The 18229-nt window shown below is 36.7% G+C and overlaps 1 protein-coding gene across 3 annotated transcripts in view; it reads right to left on the bottom strand.

Annotated features, from left to right (window-relative positions):
• Window positions 1–18229, bottom strand: part of CAPZA1 (capping actin protein of muscle Z-line subunit alpha 1) — a 50110-nt gene continuing 31881 nt past the window's right edge. For 2 of the 3 annotated variants that reach the window (XM_053891144.1, XM_053891148.1), the window contains 6 exons: window positions 15388–15594; window positions 12646–12725; window positions 11708–11786; window positions 4537–4608; window positions 2012–2074; window positions 1–1628 (listed from right to left, as the gene is read on the bottom strand). In XM_053891144.1, the coding sequence (XP_053747119.1) occupies window positions 1488–1628; window positions 2012–2074; window positions 4537–4608; window positions 11708–11786; window positions 12646–12725; window positions 15388–15594 (642 nt within the window). In that variant the 3' untranslated portion in view covers window positions 1–1487. The remainder of the gene's footprint in view (window positions 1629–2011; window positions 2075–4536; window positions 4609–11707; window positions 11787–12645; window positions 12726–15387; window positions 15595–18229) is intronic. The other variant, XM_053891150.1, reaches the window with a different exon arrangement.

Below are 18229 nucleotides of genomic sequence, written 5' to 3' on the forward strand. Positions count from 1 at the left end.
TTTAAGAACAAAACAGGTATATTTCTATTGGACTACCTGATACAGAGGATAGTGTGGTATGAATGGATAGTATGAATGACACATAATACAAATATATTTTATTTGAAATAAACAAAAATGCTTACACAGTTCAACTGGTCACTTGGAAACAAACTTGCTTGACTGTATTACTGAGCAAAAACAAAGCTGAAGCACAAACACCCTTCTTTTTTGACATGTATTTGGATAGGTAGGAAGACACTACTTGGTTTTTTAAAAACTGACCTTCCCTTAAGGCCTGGTCATAGAAGTGTAAACAATGTAAATGAATCCACCATTACCAGCTGTCATATCATATCTATGTCACCTGTGTATTCTGAGATCATACATATACCTGCCAATATACCTGGGAAGGGTTGCTGAATCACAGTTACATTTAAGTTCTTGGCAGGCAGGACTGAGGAAAAGTAATTTGGAACAAGTTTTACATCCTATTTAGAACAAATCACTAGTATTCCCTTAAATAACAGGTTACAATAGAAAGATACTGCCTGGAACGTATCCTTTTCACTTTGGTTCATTTTTTGTTTGTGTTTGTGATTTACATAGTTGTTTGAATCATCTGCTTATAGTATAATCCTGCCACAAAGTATTAAAGCACGAGATACTATTATTCCTTCAACATCTGCATTTTTCAAGTTTTATACTCTACTACATCCCTAGTACGTCAGCAGTTCTTGAATAATACAAAATAATAATAAATGGGTAAAACTCTTCTAAAAATGCAGATGTCTATAACTATAACGGTACTAGATGGGAAGGAGACAATGAGGGAAGAGAAAAAAAGCAAACACGTTCATGTGCAGGGAATGTGGTTCAAGTCTTTGGATTTAAAAACAACTTCGCCAGAGAAGCTGGCTATAATGGAATTTCCAGAAAACTTCCTTTGCCCCCACAAAAGGACCTGAAAAGCCCAATCCAAACTTTTGAACACTACAGTTATGAGATGTTATAAATGATAATCAAAGCAGTCAGAGGGAGAAGGATGAATGTGTCTTCCATTCAGCTAGTTTGTAGCATAGCCTCTTTACCTGTTGGTGGATCAGTAAAAACCACTAAAGTACCAGAAGTGCTTTGAAGGATAGGGGTAGAAAAGTACTGGGCATATTACCTGTCTGTATCAATAACAGGGCTTCATGGCTAGGAAAATTTTCTAAACAGTAAAATGACTCCAGGATAGATCTCTCTCCATCATTAAATGTGGCAGAATTAAAAAAAAAAAAAAAAAATTTACAAGTAGAGATAGTGAAAACAGAAAATTACAAGGCAGAGAACACAAAAGAATCAAGATGATGCTATAGGTTCAACAGTATTCCATGAGGCTAGAAAACCTGTTAACTTTGAAAGCCCTAGCAAAATATCACTCTTGTTTATAAATCACTTATTTATCATATGACCGCATGTTGAATCCTTTCTTTCCACATACTGAAGAATCCTACATTCAGCCTTTAAGCATTTTGCATTTCTTTGCCAATCTTGTAGCTGAGTATCTTGTTCCAGTCGATTTTGGTGCGGGTAACCGGAAGCTGCCGGCGCAAGGCCTTGAATGTGGTGTCTGACATTGTTTGATAGTTTTCACTAATTGCTGTCTGCAACAGATAATTGAAGATAAGTTGCTTGAACAGAAATGGATAGTTGTGATTAGGAAAGTAACTCTGTAGTCAAAGGACATGTTTGAGTCTTCTAAGAAGGACAACAGGATATAACATTCCTAGTAAGCTCCTCTCCCATCTCTGAAGTTAAGAAGCCCACTTATATTATTTCTACAACTAGAGCTATAATCCCTTCCAGTGTCAAAACCTTGACAGTAAGCACAATGCCAAGTTGCAAGGTCTGCAGCTTCCACACTTAGTTACAATGAACAACACATACATTTATGTTGAAAGGACAAAGAGAAGTTCTAACAAAATGTGTTAACAGCAAAATAATAATGTTCTAGAGATCTAGAGAAATTAGTTCCAAATCTTCTTACCTGATATTCATTTTCTGCATGCTCTATGATTTTAATAAACTCCTTGGCAGTTTGGACTTCATTCTAACAGAGGAAAAGGGGAAATAGGAATTTTTTAAAAAGTATAAACAATAAATAAAAACATACTGAAAAGATCATCTTGACTAACATTTGTATAACAACTTACAGTTTATCAAGTGTTTCCATGCACATCACCTTCTTTGATTCTCCCAACAGCCCTGTGAGGTTGATCTGTTATCATTACCTCCATTTTCCAGATGAGAAAACAGAATCCTCATAAGTGACTAGACCAAAATTACACACTTCTTGAAAGATGGGATCTGAATCCAAGTCTTCTGCCAAAAGACCCCACGCTCTTTTCAATCTACCACAGTATGCCCCAAAGACATCATCACGACATCTTGAAATGTTTATGCCTTGAAAATATCTCTGGTTTAAGATGATATAAACAATGCCCTCACCAATATCAGCCATATATGTTAAACTCATATACTCCTCTATCTGCCACTTGTGATGTTAAATCAACCAATACATTTTGCTTTACATGATTCAGGTACCATATTAACTAAACGTATCCTTTTCACTTTGGTTCATTTCTCATTCTCTCTTCCTTTCATCATTAGGTACAACAAAAATATAGGTAAAAGCTAAGATTTACTGCCTAGGGCAGCAGTTCCCAGACTCTTTCAAATGGTAAAAACTATCTTGTTTTCACAGCAATGCTAAGACAAGTCATTTGCTTTCCCACTCACACTCTTGAGTGTGCATAATGCAGGTCCACAGAAGCTACAAGATGTGTGATGGCTTCATCACTCTGAGGGCTAATGGAATGTGTGGGCACATATGGGAATCCAGTGGTCTTTTATTAAGCCAGACACTATACAATTTGTAAAACTGTAAGTGAATGCCATTCTTTGCACTATTTTTTTTTTGGTTTGGAAAATATAGTTCTTTTTTCATGAAAATGCTATTTAGGCCAACAAGTAATGGGTTTGTTACTGTTATTTTAAATTAACAAATATATTTAACATTTCTCAGTTTTAATTTCTTTTTTTTTTTTTAATTTTTTTTCAACGTTTTTTATTTATTTTTGGGACAGAGAGAGACAGAGCATGAACGGGGGAGGGGCAGAGAGAGAGGGAGACACAGAATCGGAAACAGGCTCCAGGCTCCGAGCCATCAGCCCAGAGCCTGACGCGGGGCTCGAACTCACAGACCGCGAGATCGTGACCTGGCTGAAGTCGGACGCTTAACCGACTGCGCCACCCAGGCTCCCCTCTCAGTTTTAATTTCTAATAAAGTAAATGTAGATACAACATACATAAACATAGCTAGCTAGTTTGTTTGTTTTTATGATTTTTTTTTTTTTTTATTAGAAGGTCCACACCCAATGTGGGGCTTGAACTCACAACCCCAAGATCAGGCATCGCATGCCATACTAAGCCAGCCAGGCACCTCAAACAAAAGCTATTTGAAGGTGCTCAATAATTTCTAGGAATAAAAAGAAGCACTGAGAATGCAAAAAAATTATGTCCCTTCTTTCCAGGTATAGAACACTATATATATATACATATAGTATTATTATCTGAACAAATTATACATATATGTGTGTGTGTGTATATATATAAATATACACAAATATATAATATAATATCTATGTTTTTAATGTTTATAATTTTGAGAGAGAGAGCAAAAGAGGTGGGGGGAAGGGGCAGAGAGATAGGGAGACACAAAATCCGAAGCAGGCTCCAGACTGCTGGAGCTGTCACCACAGAGCCTGACGTGGGGCTCGAACTCACGAACCTGGAGATCATGGCCTGAGCCAAAGTCGGATGCTTAACTGACTGAGCCAACCAGGCACTCCAGAACAACACGTTTTAGTTGAATATTCCTAAAAATGTTTGGCTTCTCTAGTGATATAAATGTAGCCCTATAAGATTTGTTGGCAAACTTTCCTTCCTCATAGTATTTACTGACTGAAGACATTGTTGTCCTTGAGTAAATCTCACAATTGAGAAACAGAGAAAGTGAAAGATGTTTGAATAAAGCCATTATCACTATTTGGCATTATATCATGTTATGTTACACTGTGTTTTATATTATGTAATTATTTACTCTATTACATTTAGTCAAAGACTGTGAACTAATATAGCTGGTTGATTACATGCTTTTATAAGCTGCCAAAATCAAAGCACTGAAAACAAACTGAATTTCTAGTGGCAGAATCAGTACTCAGGATCAAAATAAAAAATTTTTTTTTTAATGTTTGTTTATTTTTGAGAGAGGGAGACAGAGCATAAGTGGGGGAGAGCAGAGAGAGAGGGAGACACAGAATCTGAAGTAGGCTCCAGGCTCTGAGCTCTCAGCACAGAACCAGATATGGGGCTTGAACTCAGGAACCATGAGATCATGACCTGAGCTGAAGTCAGACACATAACCAACTGAGCCACCCAGGTATCTCAGGATCAAAATCAATTTTTTAAAGAAAAGACACAAGTGAGACACATTAAATACTCCACACTCACCGAAACAGTTACTGAATCCTGTACATCTTTATGACTAACCAACTGAACATTGCCATCTTCATAATAGTGAACCTGTGTGAGACAATGGTTGAGCAAGTTTATGTGTAGTTCATATAAAAACCCACTGCTAAGGTACATATCCATGCCTTAAGCCACTCCCAATCTTTTTTTTTTTTTTTTACGTCATCACCAATCTTTACCAACACCGAAAAAAATATTAGTATGATCAACTGTAACTTACAATGTTGCTTAAAATTCACAGAACACTAAATTTTAAGAATTCTCCCCCTTTTTTTTTTTAAGCAGGGGAAACTGATTATTAAGTTCAACAAACATTTATTTTGTGCGTATTGCATTCCAGGCATTGTGCTAAGTATTGTAAATACAAAGATCTTAAATAAGATTCCACTCTTAGCAGTATTAAAAGATTAAAAGAATTCAAATAAAATCACTGGACATTAGTTTTTCTCTGTGAAAACCAAGGAATTTTAATGGATCCTAATTCCTTACACATCTCTCCATATATATAATCATCAATACTGGTAAGCAGATCTGACCAAGTGCAGGAAAAACTTACTTGACAGTTAAAGACAAATTGAAAAAACAAATATCCTACTAGTAAATTAGCTTACAAAAAAGCAAGACAAAAGCAGTTCTGAGGATATAAGGTAAAGTGGGGTGCTACAATTATGAGACCAATTAGCAAGAAGGAGGGATACATAAGAGACAGACTAAGCAAAGATGTTAAGACTCAGGAAGTTTTGGCAACTTACAAGATAGCTCCAGTCACCTTAACAAGGCTACAAACTGGTCATATAAAATAGGATGAGGGTTTCCTTTTGTTAAGTGCATTTGAACAAGGTTTTGAAAATAGGAGTTGTCACCTAAATGGACAAGTAGAGAAGGGCATCTAGCAAGGGGATAAGAGAAGTACAAGAGAATGGTTTAGGAAAGAACAAAGAACTCACTGCAAATGACTTAAGTGTGGAGGGGAATGTGGCAAGAGACAGTGCTATGAAGCCAGCTGGAGACAGACTGTGAAGCAAACTGCCTTATAAACCATGTTAAGAGTCCAGACTTTATCCTATTTAAAGGTGACTGGGACTCAGGGAAAAGGAAATGTTTTAAAAAGATTACCATTTGTGCTATGAAGAAAATAAAGCGGAGGGAGCCGAAACTGGGGGCATAATGCTAGAACAGTAGTCCAGGTACTGCCTGTTTCCTTCATCTAGTCCAGGCTACCAGGAGCTATTTTGGTTTTGCTTTGTTTTTGTTTTTAAAGATTTTATTTATTTTTTTCAGTAATCTCTACACCCAACATGGGACTTGAACCCATGTTCAAGAGTCCCCAAGATCAAGAGTCGCATGTGCTACCTACTGAGCCAGCCAGGCACCCATAACAGGAGATAATGTGGATAAAAAGGAATGTTTTTAGAGATAAAGCAGAAGTAAAGAAGAAAGGAACTATATACCCTGCACTACTATGACTATTATTTATTGAGTCCTTACTTCATGTTAAACACTATGCAAAATGTTTTAGTTATTACTTACATTATCTTATTCAATCTTTACAAAAACTCTGAAATAGGGACCATTGTTATTCCTATTTTACAGATGAGAAAACTGAAGCTTGAGACAGTTTTGTTGTTTTTTTTTTAATACATACCAGAAACTTAATACTCATAGTTCTGGGGATGGAAAGTCTGATATCAAAGTGCCAGCATGATCAGGTGGTTCATTGCAGGCTTCTTTTCTCTGTATCTTTACATGATGGAAGGGGCTAGGGATCTTTCTGGAACTTCTTTTATAAGGCACCATTCCTACTGATGAGGTTTCCACCCTCATGACTTGAGCACCTCCCAAAGATCCCACCTACTAATATCATCATCTGTAGGGGTTATAATTTCAACATAATGAATTGTAGGGAAACACAAACATTCAGAACATAGCAGACTGGAAAGAAAAAAATAGATTATTATTTTAAAAAACTTTTTTTTTTTAACGTTTATTTTTGAGACAGAGAGAGACAGAGCATGAACGGGGGAGGGTCAGAGAGAGGGAGACACAGAATCTGAAACAGGCTCCAGGCTCTGAGCTGTCAGCACAGAGCCCGACGCGGGGCTCGAACTCATGGACCGCGAGATCATGACCTGAGCCGAAGTCGGCTGCTTAACCGACTGAGCCACCCAGGTGCCCTGATTATTATTATTTTTAGAAGAAGATTTTTTTTTTTAAAGTCACAAAGGAATTTTATACAATTAAAATATTACATAGACTGATGGGATTTACTGAATAACTAACAAATCCATAAAGGAAAGCAAGTCTGAAAGATGAAATCCAGTAGCACCTAGAGTATCTCTAAAAGTAAAACTTTTAACTGTTTCCTTCTTTCCTAATATATATATTTTTTCAATCTGAAAGAATGTCTTTATTTTTTTTAATTAATTTTTTAAACTTGTTTTGTTATTTTTTTAATTTACATCCAAATTAGTTAGCATATAGTGCAACAATGATTTCAGGAGTAGATTCCTTAATGCCCCTTACCCATTTAGTCCATCCCCATTCCCACAAACCCTCCAGCAACCCTCAGTTTGTTCTCCATATTTATGAGTCTCTTCTGCTTTGTCCCCCTCCCTGTTTTTTTATTATTTTTGTTTCCCTTCCCTTATGTTCATCTGTTTTGTCTCTTAAAGTCTTCATATGAGTGAAGTCATACGATTTTTGTCTTTCTCTAATTTCACTTAGCATAATACCCTCCAGTTCCATCCACGCAGTTGCAAATGGCAAGATTTCATTCACTTTGATTGCCGAGTAATACTCCATTGTATATATATACACCACATCTTTATCCATTCATCCATTGATGGGACATTTGGGCTCTTTCCATAATTTGGCTATTGTTGATAGTGCTGCTATAAACATGGGGATGCATGTGTCCCTTCGAAACAGCACACCTGTATCCCTTGGATAAATGCCTAGTAGTGCAATTGCTGCATCATAGGGTATTTTTAGTTTTTTGAGGAACCTCCATACTGTTTTTCAGAGTGGCTGCACCAGCTTGCATTCCCATTGAGGCAGTTTAATAACTTATCCATGTTCACATATCTAGTAAAAAAAGGAGCTAGAATATGAATTAGGTCGAATTCCAGAACTAAAACCATATCTAACATGCCTAATACCTCCCACTGTTAAGTTTTGTCAAAAAATTAGAAATTCCCTCATCCAGGGAGAAATAAAGTATCTCATTAGGGACTTAACTCTTCTAAAATATCATTAGAGGGGGATTAAAACAGCCAAGCCTTCATCGAGGCAGAAACCATGATCCTATTAGCAACAAAAGGACTTCCCTGGGCAACATGAATCGACTACAGAAACTTGTTTAAGGGAACAAAAATAGCTGGCTCTGTCCAGATGGGCAAGAGAAACCACAGACTTTCCATACCCTCTCCAAACTCTTAAATTTCATCTTTTGGCTTTCTAAAGGAGGTTGAAGAGAAAAAGACAATTTAAGAATACACTGGAGAAGCAGGGAGTTGATAAATGCCTATAATACCTACACACAAGAATCACAACAGCAAAGATCTGAGGAAAAAAAGACCTGGCTAATTAATAATGACATATAAAGGTTAAAGTTCCAATAGACAAGTGAGATAGGGAAACTGAAGGGATTCCACTCTTGAAAGGCTCCATTTCTGCTGTTTCTTTAAGTTCCACTCACTCATGTTCTGTATTTTGCATCTGAGTAAACCAAAGAAGCTTTGTTCCCACTCCGAGGGGGAAACAAGACAGTTAATCATTCTCTAAGTTCCATCGTAGGCCCCCAAACAGCTACTAACATCTAAGAAGAACCAGATTTGAAGCATGTTCCAGAACGTTACCTTTGAACAAACTCTGGTCAACACTGGCATCAATACACTCTTACCTTCGGTGATTTATGGACTAACACCTCTTGTTCACCTGGCACTCACCTTTGATTGGACCCTACCCTGGATTCCTGATGGAACATGTACCCGGGAACGTGATCCCTTTCCAATGTAAATCCCTAACCCCAAGTGATAGGGAGACTCACTTTTCCTTTTCTGAGTCTCCCAGACATTCCATCTGCTATACTGTATCACTTATGTCATTCAATAAACTCTGCTCTCACTTTCTCCTGGCTAGAGTTTGATTTTTGTCCTATGGGAAGCCAAGAACTCTCTTGGTCCTGTGGGACCCCCTCAGGGTCTCTAGTACTGGCCTGCCCACAATACCTGGACAAGGATGTTCAAAACACAAGTGGGTCACACCCAAACACTATTTTGTTTGATCATTTTAAACTAAGAAACTGAAAAGTCCAGAGGCTGAAAGGAACACTAGGAAGAGCAGTGAATATGAACAAGATGGGGGATATTTAAAAAACAGAGCTCTATGGGGAGGCACCTGGGTGGCTCAGTCAGTTAAGCGTCCAACTTTGGCTCAGGTCATGATCTCATGGTTTGTGAGTTTGAGCCTCGCATCAGGCTCTGTGCTGACAGCTCAGAGCCTGGAGCCTGCTTCAGATTCTGTGTCTCCCTCTCTCTCTGCCCCTCCCCTGCTTATGCTCTCTCTCTCAGAAATAAATAAACATTAAAAAAAATTTTTTTTTTAAACAAAACAAAGCTCTGTCCAGAAAAGAAACAAGGACTTATATATTTGAGACAGGCATCTCAGAACCCATTTGAAGGAAGGAATTATGCAGGGCACATCTTTTTTGTCCAAGAATAAAGACTATGCAATTGGTTTGAATTTCTATCATAGTTTTTTTGAAAATTTTTTAAAATGTTTATTTATTTTGAAAGAGAGAGCACGCGAGCAGAGGAGGGGCAGAAAGAGAGAGGGAAGGAGAGAATCTCAAGCAGGCTCCATGATGCCTACATAGAACCCAACTTGGGGCTTGAAATCACAAACCATCAGACAGTGACCTGAGCTGAAATCAAGAGTCGGAGGCTTAACCACTGAGCCACCAAGGCGCCCCCTTATCATGTTTCTTAAGAACCAGGACATGAATAGGAATACCACTAAGTCTTGCTGTTTATAAACTCAATTGAAAATTCTAAAAATATTGATTTCATTATCTAATACATAAATGATAAACTTAAGCTCTGTTTATCTTTTTTAATTTAAAAATTTTTTTAAGATTTTATTTTTAAATAAATCTCTATACCTAATGCAGGGCTTCAATTACAACCCCAGGATCAAGAGTTGTGTGCTCCACTTGACTGGGCCAGCCAGGTGCCCCAAACTCTGTTTTAAAACAAAAACTCTTTTTGTGGTGGGGGAGGGGGCAGGCAAGGGAACAAACCATTTTACTGGGGTGCTTGGGGGAGAAGTCAAGGGCTGGGAGGACAATGAGATCGGATTTCCTTGCCTTGGCCAGGATCTCCCCAGCTTCAAAGTTGCCAAAAGCAACAAAAACCTTTCTAGGTCTCAGCTGCTAATAAAAATTTCAACATGACTATCATCAACATAAATCCTCAGAAACTGTTAACTTCCCAGAACTACCCTTTTGCCTACAGAATAACCAAAGGTCTACATATCTTAGTGACTCTTCCAAGTAATTCTCACTCTGATTTTTAAAAGATCTGTAGAAGAAGCAAGCCCTTCTCCAAGGTGTGATCAGACAATCTGGTTAAAAGGTATACATGAGGTCCGGGTAGTGGCCCTTGTTTTAAGCCTTATCAGAAACTATTACCCTTTATGATATGTACTCTTAATTTAGGTTTGCATTGGCAAAGCTGAAACACAAGTAATTATCTCCTTCTGGAAGAAAAATCAAGTTACCTACATAAATTTATAGTAAGCTGCCAAGTTAATGCTGATGCCATAGTTACAGGAGATCTAAAGCATTAGGCTACTCATATATATATAGAACAATATATGTTGTCTTAGCTTGGGCTCCCCCAGAAGCAGACCCCATGATTAAGATTTAAGAGGAGGTGGTTTACTTGGGAGGTAATCTCAAGAAAGGCTAGTAAGGGCTGAGGTAGTAAGACACAGAAGGGAGGAAAGTGTTATGGGTGCATTAATGAACCCAGAGATGACCATTAATGACCCACAGACAGCTGTGGGTCCTGGACTCTGGAAGACTAAGGAGAACATACTTCAGAGTTGTCCCACCTGATGGGTGAGGAAACTGACATATTTATCTACCAACTCTTGTATGGCACTAAGGGCTGCTCCAGAGCTGTGAACTTAACATTTTCAGCTTGCCTCATCTGAGTTGGGCATGCTCCTGTGGCTAGGAAAAGCTCCCAGGAAACAAGTTACTGTTACTTGTAGCAGGAAGCTATCCTGAAAAGAGTGGGTACAGATGACATGTACCATATATATTTTGATTAAATTATATCATTAAGAAAGGCAGCTCTTGCTAATTGTTTTGAAAGTAAGACTTAACACAATATAATAGAAGTATGATTAGGTACTGATCTCAGGTATCAGTAACTGTTTAATCCTACCTGAGAGTTGGCTGGGCTTAAGAATTCAATCACCCTGAATTTGAATTTCAAACCTCTGCTAGGATATCAGAAGACTCCGATCGAGACAGGCATCCACAAGCTCCTTATTCACCTGCCTATCTGTTCTGACACCAGCACTAGAAATCTACTCTGCTTGGTTACTTATATTCCATACACGATGACACTTGGTCATTCACTCTAGTTCCTCTGTTTTATTTACTTGATAATACAACCTTCTGTCATTATTGTAAAAAAACAAAACAATCCCATTCATGTAGCTGTCTTCAAAGTTAAGAATTATGTTTTATATATACACGTACATACACACTTACATGGGCTAACATATACGAGAGACCCTAAGTAAGTCACAGCAGATGCTATTTAGTCACTTCTTAATAATCATTTATTTTCTTCTTTCCTAGAACTACTATTTGATAATTCCTGGAAAAATCTTGTTATCTTTGAAAGAGAAAAATAATAAGCAAGCAGTACATGCCATATGACTATCCTTTATCAACCCAGAATAGCTCTGCTTAACCATTTCCCCATGAAGGAGGCTTCTATTTCTATTTACTACCATCAGGTTGCATCTACATATAGTTGTTCCTTATTTCGAATACCAGAACAAATACCAACTTGCATGTTTGTTTTGAAGATGTGACATTTTAACATGGCCTATTAACACATGGGGATCTCACCTGAATCTTAAGTACTCCAACCACCTGGGCTGTAGGTGGTGTGATGGTGAACTTCCACTCTGATCTCCAACGACCATTCCTATTAAAACACACACAAGGCTGAAGAGTTAGCAATAAGCACAACAAAGAGGTGATTTGCTGCTGAGGGAGAGAATTTGGGAAAGAGAAAACAAAACAAAAACAAAACCAAAAAGAAACAAATCATTTCTAGTTCGACAAATCCAAGGCTCTGTCTACTCAAATACAAGTTTGTATCCAAGTGTCTAAACATAAGTTTTTGTTTTTGTTTTTTTTTTTTTTTTTAACGTTTTTTTATTTTATTTGTGGGACAGAGAGAGACAGAGCATGAACGGGGGAGGGACAGAGAGAGAGGGAGACACAGAATCGGAAACAGGCTCCAGGCTCTGAGCCATCAGCCCAGAGCCTGACGCGGGGCTCGAACTCACGGACCGTGAGATCGTGACCTGGCTGAAGTCGGACGCTTAACCGACTGCGCCACCCAGGCGCCCCTAAACATAAGTTTTTTAAAGTTATTCTTTCATTTTTCAATCATGGAACAGAAAACCATGCTTATACTATTCATGGTAGGCTCTTCCACAAACAGCTAGATGGGCTGCTGAGTTTTGCAATTAACTCAAGTATTATTAACTAAACCCAAGTAAAACTCAGATTTTCCACTGGGCACTTTCTTAACCAATCACTTACTCTCACTCAATAGAAGAGCATTTTTTAAAAAGACAAGATTATAAAATCTTGGAATTGAAAGGAATCTAAATGTTCACGTCTAAACCCCTCATTTTGCAGATGGGGAACTGAAGCTTTTCAGTCAAATAACTTATTCTAAACTAGTTAGATTAAAAACCAAGTTTCAACTACTGGTTTGTTTTCTTCCCAACAGAAGTTAAGACACAAATAGAAGAGAACATCTACTTTCTTACCAGAAGTTTTTAGGCTGAAACTGGTGGCTTTCAATACACGCAATAATGGTCTGTTGCCCATCTATAGTTTTAGCATAAACCTATTGTTAAACAAAAAAAAAAAAAGTTAGCCTCTGAAAACACATTTAACCTAAATGCCAAACACCGTACAAAAACAGCATGCTAAATCCTCGGAGGAGACAAAGAATCAGGTAACTCACAAGACTTCATGGGATACAAACACAGAGCAGAACATGTTTAGTTCCACAGGAGACACTGGTACAATGACTGCAGAAGGCAGTACTGCTCCTGATTTGGGGTACAAGGGAGGTGACAGTTGGACTGGGCCTTACAAGACAGGTGAGATTCTCATAGGCAGAGACTGAGAGGAAAGATGAGTAAACTCTTCAGACAGGAAACTGGGGGCTTGTTCAGTGAATGGCAATTAGTGCTTTCAGGTTAGACAGTACATGTGAAGTGGACTAACTGAAGTGGGTGACAATACAGGACAGAAGATATAAATCCCACAGTAATAGATAGAAGGTAAGAAGTATGGACATTATTCTACAGGACAGACACCAAAACAACATACCAGGCACTATTGTTTTGGGAGAATAATTAATACTGGTATACAGGCTAAAGTAGAGGAAAAGCTAAAGTTGGTTAGGAGGCCAGAGCATTAATCTAGGCAATAAGTCAGGGTAGTATCAGTGGGTATCAGGGTGCAAAAGCATAATCAAGTCTAACAATACACTGCAAGTGAAGGACAGAAAAGGGGAAAGAGCCAAAGTGCTTGCATACTGGGATGACCAGATAGACAGTAGTATCATTAACAAATTGGGAAATTCAGATAGAGATGTGTAGCTAGTAGTCAGAAGCCCCAACTGTTCCTTAATGTAGGAGAGGTGAACAGAAATGCAATCCCAAGGAAAAGGAAAAAAAATAAATAGAAGAACTTTATAGTCCACAAAATATTTCCACATGTTTACTTTCCCTATATTAAATAAACCATGAGTTTTCAAGAAAGAGAAGTAGAGCAGTGGGGAATGCCTACATTTACAAAGGTAGGGGAGAAGAAAAGAAATAGAGACAAACTGAGAACGAGTAGAGGGTGCTGACAGAGCAGTCTAAGCAAAAGTAAGTAGTTGGATGGTCTCAGTGTGAAATGCCATAAAGAAGTCAAGGACGAAGAAAAAGATACTGAGGCAATTCAGGAACCATTAGTAAACTCAGAGAACAGTTTCTATAGACTAAAGACTGAAGCCAAAATTCACAGGGTTAAGAAGTAGATACATAATGAGGAAATGACACTAGTAGGAGCAGAATGCTCCCAGGTTTGGTTACATAGTAGAGAGAGATGAGGGAAGAAAGGAAGTGAAGAAGAGGGAGGAAGAGCAAGGTAGAAAGAGAAGAAGAAAAGTAACTGATAGAAATTATGACTGAGGAAAAGTTTGTTCTCCTTAAGAAGAGAAATAAAAATATTTAAAGAGATATGTATCAGATAGGATAGTATAAGATCAAGAATAAGGATCCCCCTTTCTAAGATTCAAGTACAGTGGAAGAGAGGGAACACTGCTGAGTGTGGAAAGCAGAGAAAGATTTCATGTCAGTCTTACTAATATGTGGGGGATCAGACAGATGCCTAAGGACAATGGGAATGAATTGGAACATACTATATTGAAAACATTATGGGAAATATTGAGATGAAATCAAGAATTACCACCAAGCAGGACAGCTCTGAGGATATAGGACATTTGGGGTACAACAGACACTGTCAGAACAATTTGATGGCTTTCTGTAGCTCATTTATTGGCAGAGACAGTGAGAAAATGGCACGTGAGGTTACTTGGTGTGGAGGCTCTCCAAAATAAGAATGAGTAGTGTCAAACTTTAAATACATAACAAATGAGAAGTTGAAAGTATATTTAGGATTGCAAAGCCAATTTCTAAAAGAGTATGCCATGTCTTCCTTTGTAATATCAACTGTAATTATCCACCATAATGGGTTTTCTCCATCATTTAAAAAATAAAAAACATGTAATAATAATGATATTCAACACTTCTGCAGAACTTCCTTTGTGCCAGACATTTTCTAGGCATTTTATATGAGTAATTACTTCATTCAATCCTCACAACATCCTATGAGGTAAGAACTATTATTTCCATTTTATAGGTGAAAAGAATTGAGGCAGACATGTTAACAAAGTCACAGAACTAATTAAGTGGCAAGACTAGGATCAAACCAGTTAGTATGGCTTCAAAATAAGGGCTCTTACCCAATATTCTATTATCGCCATTTAACTCATCATCGTTAAATATTGAAAATATTCTAACAGACATTTTTCTTAATCGTATTCACAACCTTACAAAGGAAAAATCATGATAGAGCCAAATTTTAACATTAGTAAAAAAAAAAAAAGTCAAATTACTCTTGATTAAAAAAAATTCAAATAGTTTTGATGATCCAGTGAAAGCATCTAAACTATGTAAGTAGCTTTCTGTAAAAAGGCCTATACTAAAAAGTCATGAATGTGGCAATAGCTGTCTTGACAATCTAAATTTATTTACTTATGTCTAAACTAAAGATGTTAAAGATTTTTCCATATAAAATTGTCCATTTATACCCCTTCAAAAATGCAGAGGAGAATAAAATGCAGAGGAGACTCTAAGAAGAAGTGATGTTTGGCTAGCCAAAGCCCACAAAGGATAAGGTAAATGTAGAAAATAAAACATCTCTAATAATGAAGCAGGCAGATACTTAACAGTACAGAAGCCGTTGGAATAATGATCTTTCACATAGGCCCTTAAAGCACTGTCACAGGATTCTCTCCAAGACTTCAGACCTCCATCTACATCCTCTGGCTGGGGGTCACTTGCTTCTTTCCGTAGATGGTCAAACTTAAAGGAAATTTTGTTTCTTGGATCTAAAAATCTGCTATTACCCAGGTCACCATGTTCTGTAATTAAGACCTTCCAAAGAATAATTATAAATATGAGTAACTCTGTAAAAAAAAGTTCTTGTCAAATTTAACAAAACAAATAAAAATTCTGAAGACAGTTAACTTTTCATTTACTCAGATTTCTCTTTCATACTGATTTTTCAATCAAGTCACATTTTAAAAAAACTTAACTTTTTAAGTAAACTCCACCCCCAAGGTGGGGCTTGAATTCATGACTCTAAGGTTAAGAGCAGCATGCTCTACCAACTGAGCCAGCCAGCTACCCCTTAAGTCACATTTTTACTCTTATAAAAATATTATGTTTAGGGTTAAATCAGCTCTAAAACCACATTTCTCCAACCTATCCTTAATTTCTTGGTTTCTGTCTAATGTTTTGCCAATGTATATACTTTATACATAGCTGCAACAGTAACTTCTCTATACATTTTAATATCCTTTTTTTCACATATTTCATAAACCTTTTCTAGTCATTATACTTAGCATTTAAAATAGGTAATATTTGTAAAATAGAAACCCTGGAAGAATATATCAGGGATTGGCAAATTTTTTCTGTAAAGGGCCAGATAGTAAATATTTTCAGCTTTTCTGGACATAGAATCAGTTGTGCCTACTCAACTCTGTTAGCAGGAAAGCAGCCAGAGACAATACAAAAAACAAACAAGCAGGGCTGTGTTCAATAAAACTTTATTTACAAAAATAAGTGGTACCTGCCATGCATAGCTTGCTGACTCTTGCTCTAAATTAATAAAAATCAGTTGCCTTATGAGGAAAGGGACATTTGTTAGGAATTTGGTGGATATGAGAAAAAGATGAGAAAAAGATCTCACTATATATATATATATATATATATATATATATACATATATATATATGTATTTTTTTCCATTTTTGAACCATGTGAATGTATTACTTATTCTATTTATTTACTTGTTTGTTTAAGTAGGCTTCACCCCCAGCACAGACCCAACAGATTCACGACCCTGAGATCAAGACCTGAGCTGAGATCAAGAGTCGCGCACACTCAACTAAGCCACCCAGGCACCCACCCACCCTTTTATTTTACACAAAAACTAGCATACTATACTGTGTTTCACTTTTTACTTTTTAAATTTAATATACCTAGAAAATCTTTCCATAGGAATACTCAGAGAACTTCCTTGTTTTTTGCTTTATAATTGTATACTGCTCCATTGTATGGCTATACAAAAATTTATTCAACCAGTCCTCTATTAATGGATAGTTGGGTTGTTTTCAATCTCTTACTATTATGAACAATATTGCAATAAATGTCCTTGTACATTCATTATGTATCAATTATGTACATGTGCCATGTACTCATGTGAGGTAAATTCTCTGAAAGGGGACAACTGGATCAAAGCGTAAACGTATTCATAATTTTGTTAGAGACTGACAAACTGCCCTATATCAGAGATAGGGTGTGGTACCAAGTTACAAACACACTATCAGTAGAAATTTTAACTGCAATTTCTTTTCACCTTTTAAAAAGTCATTTACTGTATTTCCCCTTCTGTGAACAGTCTATTCTTACCTTTTGCCCACTTTTCTATTGGGTATTTGGTCTTTTTCTAGTTGAAGTCTTTTTATTAATTAGGCAGATAAAACTCTGCATGTGTTGAGTTTCACAATTTTTTCCCTAATTTGCCATTTGTCTTTTGACACATTTACCATTTTTAATAATTACATATAATTTCACAATATTGACATACCATAATATATTTAATCACTCCTGAATTGAAGCAGGTTTAAGTTACTTACCATTTCCACTATCGAAAGCCACTATAAATTCTCCCACAAAAAGTCTTCTGCTTAAAAATAATTCTTTGGAAAGAATTCCTAGTTTTGAGATTCATGTCCTTATCATCAGACTACCCTTTAAAAGCTTGATTATTTCCTTAGTCTTACTCTCATAAAGCTTTCTCATCACAATCCTGCAACTTTTGTAATTAAAAAGTAAATATGTTCACATTAAAATTTTAATCTGCACTACCTTAATTATTATTTCTGGGCGATGTAACACTTTTCCAAGTTTGCTTTGTATTTTGCAGTTGGGTGCAAATGGTTCATTTCTGTTGCTCATTTATTCACTGAACTCTTGGCATCATCCTTAGGTATTTGAATAACATCTTTACTATGCTTGAGGCACATATTTTCTTCTTTTAAAATCTTATTTTAAGCCCATTATACAAAGGTCACTTTCTTTTATAAACTTTTCTAATGTTTCATCATTACTTAAAAGTTATGATTCTCTTTCCATTTCCTACTAAATTTTTATGTTTTAAAAAATATTTAACCTTTAATCTCCACCTGGAATTAATCTAAGTGTATAGTTGGCACTGGAAATCAAAGTTAGAGTAATCTCATAAATTTTATCAATTGTTTCCTTTTCCTTTCTGTTTTATGATACTTAGTTTAAGGGCTTTCTGATTCTTGCCTTGTGTCTTTGTTTGCTAGCATTGGTCTTTTTTCATTGTTGTTCCTGATCAGAATAATCCTGTATGGTCTATTTTTCATAGGAATTGTATGAAATCTATTTGAAAAACAAAATTTCCATACCATTTATATTTCCTTTTTTATTCTATTTTTTTTTACAGTTTATTCATTTTTCAGAGACAGAGACAGAGCGT

Source organism: Panthera pardus, unplaced genomic scaffold (genome assembly GCF_024362965.1).
Source record: "Panthera pardus isolate Hobbes unplaced genomic scaffold, ASM2436296v1 HiC_scaffold_11, whole genome shotgun sequence".
NCBI classification, from domain to species: Eukaryota; Metazoa; Chordata; class Mammalia; order Carnivora; family Felidae; genus Panthera; species Panthera pardus.